This window comes from Canis aureus, chromosome 14 (assembly GCF_053574225.1).
Source record: "Canis aureus isolate CA01 chromosome 14, VMU_Caureus_v.1.0, whole genome shotgun sequence".
NCBI classification, from domain to species: Eukaryota; Metazoa; Chordata; class Mammalia; order Carnivora; family Canidae; genus Canis; species Canis aureus.
In genome coordinates this window covers 21,510,363-21,524,067 of record NC_135624.1, presented here as the reverse complement: position 1 = coordinate 21,524,067, position 13,705 = coordinate 21,510,363, and the positions used below count along the sequence as shown (strand labels likewise).

At 38.6% G+C, this 13,705-nt stretch overlaps 1 protein-coding gene across 3 annotated transcripts in view; it reads right to left on the bottom strand.

Annotated features, from left to right (window-relative positions):
* Positions 1-248: 248 nt before the first annotated feature.
* Positions 249-13,705, bottom strand: part of MAL2 (mal, T cell differentiation protein 2) — a 66,398-nt gene continuing 52,941 nt past the window's right edge. The window contains exons 3-5 of one of the 3 annotated variants that reach the window (XM_077847050.1): positions 11,494-11,618; positions 3,610-3,933; positions 249-3,360 (exon numbers count right to left, since the gene is read on the bottom strand). In XM_077847050.1, the coding sequence (XP_077703176.1) occupies positions 3,618-3,933; positions 11,494-11,618 (441 nt within the window). In that variant the 3' untranslated portion in view covers positions 249-3,360; positions 3,610-3,617. Of the gene's footprint in view, positions 3,361-3,609; positions 3,934-5,819; positions 7,184-11,493; positions 11,619-13,705 lie in introns of those variants that run through there. The other 2 variants (XM_077847053.1, XM_077847052.1) reach the window with 2 other exon arrangements.

The following is a 13,705-nucleotide window of genomic DNA, read 5'->3' as shown; positions in this document are numbered from 1 at the left end:
GGTAAATAATAGAAAATAAATTCAGTTTAAAAAACTCTATAGCATACAGAAAAGGATATTAATATTTAAGTAAAAAAATTAAAATATTAGAATGAAATGCAAGAGGTAACAACAGTGGCTATCTCTGGATAATGGCATTATCATCTTTGTCATATCTATAATTTTTCTGTATTAAAAATAATGTTACTCAAATAAAAAGAAAATGTCAGAAAATAACCTCATTGCTAAGCAATTAAACTATTCACAAATTTCCAAGGACATTATTCCATTTCATTTTATTTATTTCCATTAACAATCCTTTATTGAGCAAAACATTGTGCCAGGTGCTGGGAAAGATACAAAGATGAATAAAACACAAGCCATGTCCTTAAAAGAGTTTATAATCCAATGTGCACCAATAACACAAGGGAGCAAAGTGCTGAGTGTGCACCAGTTATGGAACTCCCAACCCTCTGGGTTCCAAATTGGAATGCTGGCATTATATTTGAGCCTTTGCAATTTCCATCCCAGGACTATGCTTGACGTTATTCTTCCCTGGACCAAATCAGAACTACTGTCTAGGAAGACTTAAGAAAAACCTCAAACACCAGAGGAGGCATGGAAAATTTTTTGGAAATGAGAGAAAGAAAAGAGAATAAGGTGGGTTGGTGAGAAGGTGATCTGACCAGATGAACTGATTGATGGTGGAGGATGGCGGCAGAGGAGAGCATGAGTCAGTGATGTTTCCCATACACTGCTAAGAGCATTCTGTCCACAGAGAAGACAGTGAAGATGAAGATAAGGTAGGAAGGGTGGGAAAACTTTTAGGACTGGGCAAATTCAGCAACCTTAAACCACAAAAATCTTTGAAACTCCGCATTAGAGGAGATCATAAAAGGTCATTTGGGGGCGCCTGAGTGGCTCAGTTGGTTAAGCATCTGCCTTTGGATCAGGTCATGATCTCAGAGTCCTGGGATTGAGCCCTGCCTCTGGCTCCCTGCTCAGTGGGGAGCCTTCTTCTCCCTCTCTTTCTGCTTGCCTCCCCTCATGCTCTCTCTCTCTCAAATAAATAAATAAAGTCTTAATTTAAAAAAAAACTCGACATTTTGTCATTTTCTTGCCTGCAGGCACAACCACAAACTGTCTTCAAGATGGGAATAATCACAACTGAACTTATAGAATGTCCACTATATGGTAGGCATGGATCTAGGCATTTTAACATATTTGAACATGTTTTTTTTTTTTTATCACAACAACCCTTTGAAATAGGTGCAGTTATTATCTCTATCTTAGGAGAAAGGAGAGTGAGATGTCAAGAAACTAAGCAACTGGCTGAATGTCACAAGCTAGTAAGGAGGAGAGATAAGATCGATCCCAAACAATCTGTCTTGTGAGTCCACATTTTTAAACTACTATGCTCTCCTGCCTCTCTTTAAGATGTCCAATTTATTTAACCTTATCAAAGAAAGACAAATTATTTTGCCTGGGTCAAATCCCTTTTTTTCTCCATTGATATATCATGCTTGAAGATTGTTATAAAATCAGCCATCAGCAATTATTATTGCTTTAACTTGGAAGTTTAATTGTGGGTAACAAAAGAGTATAAATGCCAGGTTGACAAGGGATGGACCATGGTCAAATGTTTGTCATTAACTTGGCCTCATAGCCACCTCCTTGTAAGATCTCTGCATCACAGAAGAAAAGGTAGGAACTTCATTTCCTGAATTCTCTTCCTCAACTGGTTCCTGAATCATTTTCCAATGAAAGGCATTCATTTGAGATTTGGAAATAGGAAGAGAAATAGAAGATATTATTTTCATCAGGAGGAAGCAGCCAGATGCATAGTAGACATGAGGTTCACAGTGATCCAATATAATCATCTTGTCATCAAGTGGCTGGGCAGTCTCCTCAAGGAATAGGGCCATATTAGGGATATACTTTTGGGCTCTGTTGTTAAATCAGAGGCATTGATAAGGGTGGCCCATGATTAATTAGTCTTCATCTCTGCTGCTGTAGCCACTCTGTTCACGGAACCATCATGCCAATTCAAAAGTCTGATGGCAAACACTGCCTAATGCCACTTGGCTTGCCCAATTTTTTCTGCTTGTTTATTCAATGCCTTTTCAATTATGAATGCTTTCTGGAAGTTATTAACATGTGATAAGAACATGTTTCAAATAAAATACATTCACTCCCACATATACATCTTCACCCTCTACTCCAAAAATTTTGTCCTTAAGTCTTTTTTTAAGTATTTGTCTACAACCTTCTAACTCCTGGCTTTCATACTCCTGACCAACTTGCCAGACTCATCTGCCACTGATATCTATTCCATATATATTAGTTTAGGCCACTTATCTTTCTATTATAAGTGGATAAGCCAGTTGTTCTGTTTAAGATTCTTCCCAGCTGAAAGATTTTTCCTCTCTACTGTTTTTCAAGATCATTTTTCTGAGTGTGGCTATAATGCAGTTATCATTTAATTTCGGCTTGTACCCATATGCTGAACTATTCATAAACTAAATTCAGGCTGTTCCTTCCTGCTTCAGATGGTTTTGTAGATGCCCTCCGCCATATGTTCATTAGTGTGAGCTGATGGAGGGGCATTCAGCCAGCATGATGATGTGGGGGTCTGCTGTGCTTGATCATATAGCTTACTTGTACTGTCTGGTCTTTACTAGTGTTTAATCCTGAATGTATCTACCATTTTTATCTTAGCATGAATTGCTGCTGGGACTATTTGATTCTATGACTTGATGGTTCTAATATAACTCAGCTCTTGATGGGAAATTCTGGTGTGGCTTTTGGTGTCTCACGGCCAAGTATTCCCTCTCTACCAGGGCCCACTAACTCCCTTGGAGCTGTCTTTAAAAGGCAAATAACTCTCCCTGGCCTATGTTTTGGCCTTGCTGTTGAACCTCAGGACCCTGCCTTGTAGTATGCCCAATGGTCCTTGCCAGAAACTCCATGCTACATCTTCCACTTCAGACACCCCCAATAGTACAGGGTCTGCTAGAATGTATAACCCAAGTGGTAGGGCTATTGTACCACAGTCTGGACCTGCTACATAGTTCTTTCACATTCACTTAAAGCTGGTTCTTTTTCATGTCAACCAATGTGTAAATGAAAGAATTATTTGGGGACCCCAGAGAGGTTCCTTCCTTGTTTTGGGAGATGCATTTATAACAATTAGTCTTTTACTTCATAGAAGATGTCCTGGTAAAGCTCTGACCACTTGTGTCCTTATTGGCAGTTGGGTGGTAAGGGATTCAGTTCTCAAATCCAATTCTCAATTCACTCTGACTATTAACTCTGATAGTTCTGATCCTTCGGGAAGTGGACACAGATAAAATTGGCAGTGCAAATTCCCTGTAAGAATGTCTAAAAGATAAAGGGGGAAGAAACAATATTAGGTAGGGGAAGCCTTCAGTCCATGATTCAAATCTGACATCTGTGAAATAAGAGGGGATAGAAGCAGGATTGAGTAGGGAGAGCTTCAGAAAAAGCAAAAGGAAACCTGGAAGCAAACATTTCCTAGTAAAGCTATCTCATGTTGAGGAGAAATAGATCCTAGTAGCTTTTTAATGGTCCATCGTAAGATGAGGACTATACAGGAATCCCAAGTCTTACCTTGAAAGCTAAGATAGATCCAAAAAGGCTCTGAAGTTGAAGCCTATCATCCAACTGCCCTCCTTGCAGCTGAATGGTAAGTTTGTTTCTTGAAGAGAGATCTCAGTGGCATAACGGTCAATAAGAATGTAAGGATCTAGCACAAACATACAGGGTCTGGCCTTGCATAGAAGCAAGGACAGCTTGTCTATAGTAACACAAAGGAAGGCAGTGTTAAAGGTGTAGATGCCAATGGATATATAGTCACGGTAGTGAGATTTGGTATACATTCTCTTCAATTTTCTTAGCAAATCAGAAAGCAAAGTTATCTCTTCAATATTCTTACTGAAAAATAAAATGCAGTTATCTGCTAAGCATGAGGATGGGAAAAGAAACATTAGAGGTTTGAGAAAAGAGAAAGTAGGTGTGGTACCAAATGGAGAAGGATATTCCAAAGAAAGGAATCAGTATATGTGCATGGATTGTTTGAGTAAGTGGCTTTATATGGTTTTGCTATGACTGGAAGAAGTTAGGATGAAGCTGGAAAGCTAGGTTGAGATCAGGTTATGAGTGTCTTTGAATGATGTGTTCATGATTTAGATTTTTTTATATTTGTGAAAAACTATTCATAGTTTTAACTAGGGAAACTTAATTAGAATAACATTTACACTGGAAAAATAAGTTTTTTTGGCAGCACAGAGATTATACAACAGAGAGAAGTAGAGGTTTCCCTCACTATGTGAATGCTCGCTGTCCAAATCTTCCCTTAACTTCTTATAAAATATCTACCCAAAACTTACTACTTTAGTTGAAATCCGTGCTAATGAGACTACATACATGTGCTAGCAAAAATCCTTTTGGTTGGAATCTGCACTGGAGGATTCATATAATACTGTTCCCATATTTTCACTGTTCTATTGGGATGGTAACTTATGCTCCTGTTTTTAAACCATTTTTGTCTATCTATTATTATTAAGTAAAAGTATTTTTAAAGAAAATTAGAAAAATAAATCTAAAGAAAAGAATTGTCTAGAAAAGGTCATATACTTAAAAGAAATGCTAGAGATGATGAAGCATATTGAGCAAAGTGAATGCATTAAATATATTACGCTTGTCCATGTGCATATATGTATCTTTGTGCACATGATAAGAAAATAAATATTGTGAAAGTACTGTTGATGCTGGAGAGCTTCACTGTGTTACTTGAATCCAGCATAATATTTTTTAATAACTAGAGAAATGTCTTATGTAATGGACTGAGAGCCCCACTCAGCATGAGATGCCCTTTAGCACCATGTTGAAATAGCAAAAGGCTCTAGACATCCCTAAAAATCTGAAAAAGGCAGTGGAGAAAGGAAGTGATTAGGTGGGGGAGCTGAGTTGCAAAACAAGTCAGAAATAGTTTGAGAAATCTGAGAAACTGTAAGATTTTATAATTTGAGGATCATTGGCAGACCCACCCCTAATACTTACAGAGCCTGCGGTAGAGTAAAAAGGAGGGTCGAGCCCACAGCCAAACCAAACTTCCCTCTGACCAATTCCAACCCATACTGTGAGGGGTCTTGCACACGTGAATGTGGATGCTCCAGCCCATACTTCAAAGCTCCATCCACTGGCTCTCTCCCAACCCTTGGCTTAACAAAGAGCCATGCCATGACTACCCCTCGTGTGTCATCCAACTTTTGCAGGCCCTGGAAGTGGGCTTGTATCCATTTGGGCAGGGAATTCCTGAGTCTTTCCCTAATTTTGGTCTAAAAGAGGGACAGAGACACTGGGTGATCACATTCTTTTGATTTCTAGGACTACTTGCTCTGTGGGGAGGGGTCTGCAGGAGGAGGGCCAGAGCTAAGCACAGGGTAGGTTTGCTGGGACTTAAGGGCAATACTGATTATGGTCAAAGCAGTTTCTACTAATAGTGAGGATGAATCAATCTTTCTCAGTGAAATAGAGGGAACCATTGATCAAAAAGAAGAGCCATGAATGGCAATGACAAATCTTTTTAAAAAAATGTAGATAATGCATAAATATAATCACATATGATATGATATAATGTAACATAATACAACATTATACAGCATATAATAAGAAAAGTAGTGGTGTCAAAGGAATAGTTTTTTATTCTCCTTGAATTAAATTGAAATGAAATGAACAACCACAAAAATTGTACAAACAAAAAATATCTTCAACCAAATTAGGTAATAAAATATTCTCATGAATTTGAAAATATAAGTGAGTGGGGCCAAATTATCAAAATCAAAAACACCCTCTATGATAAAAAAAAAACAAACAAAGCAAAACCAAACAAAAAATAGGGCATAATACAAAACAAGACAAAAAACCCCGAGAAAATATTTAAAGACCTTGACCTGGAGCACCGAGAAATCACTAACAAGTAAGTACTAATTTCCAAAGGCAAAGTCTTCTTGGAACCTCAGTGCCCCTATTAGAAAAGATGGAGGAGGACACACAGGTCCTAATTCATGAGTGAGATCACATAATGTTGGGCAGTCTGGACCTTATGAAGTCCTGAAATGAATCTTAACCTCTTCCAGGGCTAAGACTTGCATTGAGGCGAAACCCAAATTAAGCAGGAGAGAGTGACTAGGGGTACCATTCCTTGGAGTGATCCCCCAGATACCTGGTGGCAGTTTGATTATAATGGGCCACTCCAGTAACAGAAGAGGCAGGTCTTTATTCTTACTGAAAAAGTCATTTACTCAAAAAGTCACTTACTCTGAATTTGGGTTTATCTTTTCTGCATGAAGTGCTTCTGTCAACACTCCTCCAGTGCCTTACAGATACCCTATCCGCTGTCATAGTATTCTACATACCCTCTTCCCTGTCACTGCTGTCAGTCAGGATCCTCAAGTTTCTCTCTCAGGCTTTCTCATTTCTGCTGGTACACAGTAGCCAAGTTCTATAGGTCTTTTAGTGAATAATCTCTTCCCTCCCTTATCAGGACAGCACTACATCCGGCTATGCAATGCTGATGCTTGAACTTGGTTATTAGTCTAGTGGCCAGTGGTAGAGGTAGAAGTAGATGTTGGAAGGTATGTGCATTAGCTGAGGTCTGTGTACATCCTGCCAGCAGGAAGGTCATAGTTGGGTAGGGGGATCTGGGTGCTATCTTCTAGCGAGAGGAAATAGGCCACTTATGCAGCACAGAGGGCTCCAGGGCATGTAGAGATTCAATATTTACAGTTGCATCTACCCTGTGACCCTATCCTAACCTAAGCATTTGGGCTTTGCTCTTTCGATGTGGCCTCTGACTTTGGTTAGGAGCTTGTTGAGGCTTTCCGGCTTTTTTTTTTTTTTTTTTTTAAGTTTTCCTCCTATTAAATGCTGTTAAAGAGGCCTTCTGATTTCATACCATGCTTTAAGTCATCAATTGGCTGACCCGAGACTATGATACAGTTTTCTCTTCAAACAATGGTGTCCAGAGTACAAAACCATCAGAATATCAAAGTGAATAGTTTCTGCCATTGATGGAAGCACCAAATATGTTATAATTCAAGAGATTATAAAGGTATTTTTTTAAGAATCCCACAGGTCACCTTTTGTAGGTTGCAAGAGTACCAATTCATTATTCTGAAACCTGGCAAGTAAAGGAAAAGAATAACATATAAGTTTTTCCACAATGATATAACAAGAAAATTGCAATATGAAATATAAGAGATAGTTAAAAGATAGGTATGGTATAATGCCTTCTGCATAATATTCAAAGGAATCTTGTATATTATTTATAGATACAAACATATGTGACAGAGTTTTAAAAACATACAAAGTGATAAACCACATTTCAGGATAGTAATTACCTCAGGGAAAAAGGAGAGAATGAGATCGGGGAGTTTTATACAGAAAACTTTATAGTATCTATAATGTCCTTCTTTGAAAACAATTAGAAAAAAATATCTGAAGCGAATATTGCAAAATGTACATATTGAACAGACTTGAGAGACAGTTGGTACCATCAAGCTTTTCTTGATTATTCTCTCATTATAGTTTTTTTTTTTTTTTTTTTTTTTTTATGATAGTGAGAGAGAGAGAGGCAGAGACACAGGCAGAGGGAGAAGCAGGCTCCATGCACCGGGAGCCCGACGTGGGATTTGATCCCGGGTCTCCAGGATCGCGCCCTGGGCCAAAGGCAGGTGCTAAACCGCTGCGCCACCCAGGGATCCCCTCTCTCATTATAATTATGCTTGAGGTTTTTCATTATTTTTAAGATAAATAAAAAAATAAATAACAGCCTTTATGATTTCTGTGTCTAGAGAGCCTGAATGATGGTGGCATCATTCAATGTAATACAGACAAGATGAACAACTGGTTTCTTAGCAAGATAAGGGATTAAACTTTGGCTATATTAGGTTAAAGAAACCTAACATGTATTTCCATCTTATACAAAACAAACTATCTTCATGTCCTCCTTTTCTTTTCGCTTTATTTTTAAATGAACTTTCTAGACTGGTTAGGCATGTCTTGAAGATGAATGGCCTCGACTGAGTATGTCTAGATTTTGTAAGAATGTAATGTAAAGTTTTCCATGTTTTCTGAAGACTTGATGGAGAAACATGGATAAAATAGAAGACCAGTTAGATGTGCTCAAGGTTTTACATAGAATTAGTTATGGTTTGGCCCCAAATGGATTAGTATTGAACAATAAAGATGTCTCTAATACTTAAAAGGTATTTTGTTGGAGTGGTTATAGACAATAAGAACAAGTAATGAGCTTATCTTCACAGAAAATAATAGACTAGAATTTATTTAGCATTATGAGGGCTAGGCTGTCTCAGAAACACTTTGCTTGCATTATTGCCTTTTACTAATTATGACAGCCCTTTCAAATAAGTATTGTTACCATGCTAATTTCATAACTAAGGGAAATCCAACTCAGACGGCTTAAGTAGCTTGCCAGGGTCATTCAGTAGCTTGCATACCTACTTACTAACTTACCTGAAACTTCCCAGGAGCCGTGGAAAAAGGCAATGTCACACGATGGTTCTGAGCATGGGGTGTGGGAGTCAGGCCAGATCTGAGTTTGAGTCTGAGATTGTTGGCTACTAACCCTGTGGTTTTGGGCAGGTACTTAATCTCTCTGATTCTCAATTTGCTCACTAAAACTGCAAAAATAACAAGCGGTTGATTTCACAGGGCGTTTGTGAAGAGAAATGAGATGATGCATGGAAAGCCCTTCTTACGTGTACAGGACCTTGTATCGTTGAATGTTAGCTAGGAGATGCTTTAGGATAATACAAAGGAATGGCCAATATAAATGATAAGCTATTGGGAAGATGTTTTTGCCTGGTACTCTTGGCATTAAATTGTCTCATTGGCTCCTATGTATAGACTGGCTCTGGGTTGAACCACACTATGGATCCATGTGCATCATTTTAGAAAGAGCACTTCTCCACAATGGTGACAAAGCAGAGGAATGAATTATTGGACTTACTTCTCTTGTTCAGAGTCCAGGAGGCTAGAATCCAAGTTCATTTCTACTTCAAGATGAGAAACAGTAACCCTGATGATGGGTGAGGTTATCACATATTTTTAAATTTTGAACAAGCAATTAACTCACAGTGGATGTCCTGTCAGTGCTGAGCAGGACATGGGGCAGCTTCTAATGATAACACAGTGATAAATGTTTCTCTTAGTCAGCTTGCCAAGCTCACTTAAACCCAATAGGAACTGTTAGCAAGGTGCCAAGGGGACCGGCTCAAAGCTTTTAAAGGTCTTTAAATATAACTTTTCTAATTATAAATGTAAAATACTGTTTGTTGTGGAAAATTGGAAAATAGAGGTTTTCTATGTGTATTATAAAAGGAAGGGCATTTTCTAGTAATAGACAGTCCTAGTTACAACCATGTCCTCTTCTACATTTTCTTTGAAATATGCAGTTTCATGAAAAAATAGGGATGATTTTGAAAGACAATTTCACAGATATTTTTCATGGCTGCTGTGTATTTTAGCCCTTCTGTTAAAAAGACTTCTTTCTTCATTATGCTATGAAATTTAAGTCAACATGACACCATTTTTTTTTCCTTAGAAAAGCAGACTCACCTCCTCCGATGCAGCAATTGGCTAATTTAAACCTCAAAGAAAGGGCCTATGGTGGTCACCCTTCATCCGGGATTTCATTACAGGAGGTGGTATTTCATACCCTAATCAAAACATATGAGCTGAACTGAGTGCCACCCTCCTCTCCATCCTCCCCAAACAGTGTGATTCCTTAGAGGAATGATTGCTTTGCTCTGTCTGTCCTTAGCTTCTTGCATCCAGATAGGAATTCTCCAAGTGTAGACATCAGGATAGTACAAGTATTTATTTTTGATAAGGCTCAAGGGATTTTCTCAAAAGTATATTAAAAACATATTTTTCAATAATTCTTTTGTAGTTGCTCAGAAAAATTTTGGAAAGCTAGAAATTATAGTCTTTATTTTTCAGATGAAAGGCTTATTTTCTTATTAAGTAACTGGCTCTTTGCCTCTTCTTCAGGCCATGACCTCACTTTCTGAACAACTAATAGAGGCATTCTGAGTCACCTATTGGGTGCTATGGGAGAACAAGATGGGTTCAGACTTGGTGATGCCTATAGCGCATGTTGGAATAAATCCAGGAATGTGTATTTTACTGTCTCGCAAGAAAACAAAAACAACCCCCCCCCCAAAAAAAAAAACAAAAAAAGTGAAGCAAATAAGTCAATGTATAATTACACAGGAAAATGTCAAACTTATCTTGGAGATTTTGGGGAAACAGAAAAAAAAATTTACTTAATTTAAAAAACTACCGTGTATTTTAGAGGCTCTTTAAAAGCCTGTTGTACCTGGAAATAATTACTCTCCAGTGGCAAGTGTGATTCGTAGCCACGTTAGGTCTAAAAGGAAGGTGATAGTGATTGGGGAGTTTAGCTGCCAGGAAGGCTGTTCCATAAACTTCCAAAGTCTGAGTCTCAGACTGCTTCTAGAAGAGTCTCTAACCCATGACTATCAAGGGATGAGGATGAAGGTGTGGGTGCTATTTCCCATGGGGTCTTGTTTTGTTTTTTAAACCACATGTGGGGATGCCTGGGTGGCTCAGTTGTTGAGCATCTGCCTTAGGCTCAGGGTGTGATCCCAGGGACCTGGGATGCAGTCCCGCTTTGGTCTCCCCAGAGGGAGCCTGCTTCTCCCTCTGCCTATGTCTCTGCCTCTCTGTGTGTCTCTCATGAATAAATAAATAAAATCTTTAAAAAAATAAACCATATGTGATCCCAGATCAGAATCTCTGGATATGTGGACATGGAGTGAATTGTAGGTAATATTGGGGAAAAATGCAGCTAGACTTCCATGAATTAACTGACTAGCTGTATCTGATTAAACCTCTTGCTGAAAACAACTGAAATAGCTGAAACAAGGCAAAGAACTTAAGCACCAAAACATTTGAAGATATCTGAGAGCTATCAAGACAGCAGGACTTGTGCACCCAAGATCCAAGAAAAGAAGAGAGGGCTGAAAGCACATTGGCATCACTTTTCTTTCAAGGCATTTGCAAATTTGAAAGCAGCAGAGAAGTTGAGGAGGTAGGCAGAGATTTTGACTAAACTAGAGCTCGAAGGACCATAATAGAAATGTAGAGCCCCCTATGCCCCAGGTGTGAGAGTGAACTGGAGACTCAGCAGTCCCCAGAAGACAGAAATCCAGATTGAAATGTGTTCAGTCTCAAAATGCAAACAAAACAAAACAAGATAAAACACAGCTTTCCCCTCTCTTCATCGTATGTCTTATCAGTATTGGGAAGGAAGTGACCTCTCTCTTAACCAAGGTCAACCCCTCCATCTGTGTCCATCAATTACTATCACTCTTTTTCCTGCACCAATAGGCTCACCATATCGCTTTTTTGTCAACCAGTATTTTTTGTCCCGTTGGCACTCACCATGCTATGAGTTGTTTCTTGTGATTGGACTTCACCAAAATGCTTCTTTGAGTAGAATGGAGCAGCCCTTCAGTTGGACACAGGAACTTTCTCTGGGCTTCCGTTTTTCTTCCCCAGATGATTTTCTTAAACATATTTCAGGAACAATAGAATATTTTTATGTTAATTAAGCACTTTACTTTCTTGTCATGAATCTTGCCCTTTCCTGGCTATTTACCATAGTGCTAGCCATGTTACACAGCAGACCCTTCAGGGTAAGCCCATGAGACACATGGGAGAGGGGAACCAAATACACATTGTGGCTGAATGTCAGGTGACCCAGAGTTAAAATGAGTATTTGGCCAAAACTGAAGCTGAAGACTAATGTCACCTCATGGAATGCATTTCCAGGGCACAAGAATAAGTATTAAATTTTCCAACTTTTAACTTGATCATTAAAAATGCTGGTAGTCAAATTTTTAAAGTATGATACTGTTGCACAAGACAATAATTTCTTAGGCGTCACAAGTGAGGTCAATACGCTCAACCTTTGCTGTGCTAAATAGATTCTCACCTTCAATTTAGGTCGGGAGAGGGTGAGGCTATTTTCTGTTGCGCTTCGGTGTTTTAAGTGCTGTGATGCGAAATGACCCCTGAGTCACTGAGCTTTCCTCTTGTACAGAATTGCAACATGCAGAACACATAAGAGGATTATTTTTCATTCAATTTTGAAAGTCTACCTATATTTGAAAGTGAATATTTAGATGTTAATTAATATTTAACTTGGTGACTCATAACTAATATTGCTCATATGCTACAAGCATATAGACATATTAAGTATTTTACATTATATTATAAACCTATATGGTTATATATTTTCTTTTGTTAGCTGTGCACAATCTCCATTTCCTGCTCTCATAGGGAATAGAAAATTGTAGCAGTCATCACTTGACGGATTCATATTATGCCGGTACTGTTCTCTGAGTCAGGACACTCTCCAATCCCTCTTAACCCTTCACTAACCTGTTCACATTGATTTCTTAGTTTAAACATTATATGCCTGGGAGAAATTTAGACAACCCTCTGTATCAACTTCCTAGGGATGCTACAACTAATTACCACAAATGTGGTGCCTTAAAACAATAAAAATCTGTTTTCTCACACCTGGAGGCTAGAAATTTGCTGTTAAGGTGTTGGAAGGGCTATAGTCCTTGCAAAGGCTTCTAGAAGAGAATGTCTCCTTGGTTTTTCCAGCCTCTGGGAGCTCCTGGCATTTCTTGGCTTGTGACAGTGCAACTTCAATTTCTGCCTACAGACCTTCATGTTACTCTCTTTCCCTATCTCTGTGTCATCTCCCTGTTTCTTCTCTTTAAGGACACTAGTCATTGGAATTAAAGCCCACTCTAAATCCAGGATGATGATGATCTCATTTAGCAATCCTTAATTTAGTTATATTTGCAAATACCCTATTTCCAAATGCCATATTCACAGGTACTGGGAGTTAGGACTTGGATACATGTTTTGAAGGAGACACAACTCAACCCAGTGTTCCATGTCTAGAGTAAGTGCACTCCGGTATTTCACCCATAAACACCGTGCTTAGCTCCAGAAGAACAATTTTTAGAACATATTTTAATTGCTTTTGAATTTTCTCTAGATCACTGAAGGCAGGATTTGGGTCTTAATATTCCTCAATACCTAGTGTGGTGTTTAGCATAAAGTAAAAGATCAATAACTATCATGCAATCAATACATAGAAACATTAAGAAGACCCATTTCAGGCCAACATAAGGATTTAGGGAAGAGGGCGACCCAGTGGCTCAGCGGTTTAGTGCCACCTTCAGCCCAGGGTGTGATCCTGGAGAACTGGGATCGAGTCCCACGCAGGGCTCCCTGCATAGAGCCTGCTTCTCCCTCTGCCTGTGTCTCTGCCTCTCTCTTTCTCTCTGTGTCTCTCATGAATAAAATAAAATATTTTTAAAAAAAGGATTTAGGGAAGACATTTGTGTTATTTTAAAGCAAGTTACAGTTTGAGCTGGTTACTTTAGGAACCAAGGAAACAGAGCTAATCAAAGTGAGAAAACTGTTCCTTTGCATGCAAAAAACACTCTATAATACAATTTTACTATGCAAGTATAATGTCCCACATCAAACTAGTCTGAGTCGGAAGAAACTAGAGAGTGAGTTACTTTCCATAATAAGGTAAGACAAAATTGAGTGTTTTTAGATATCA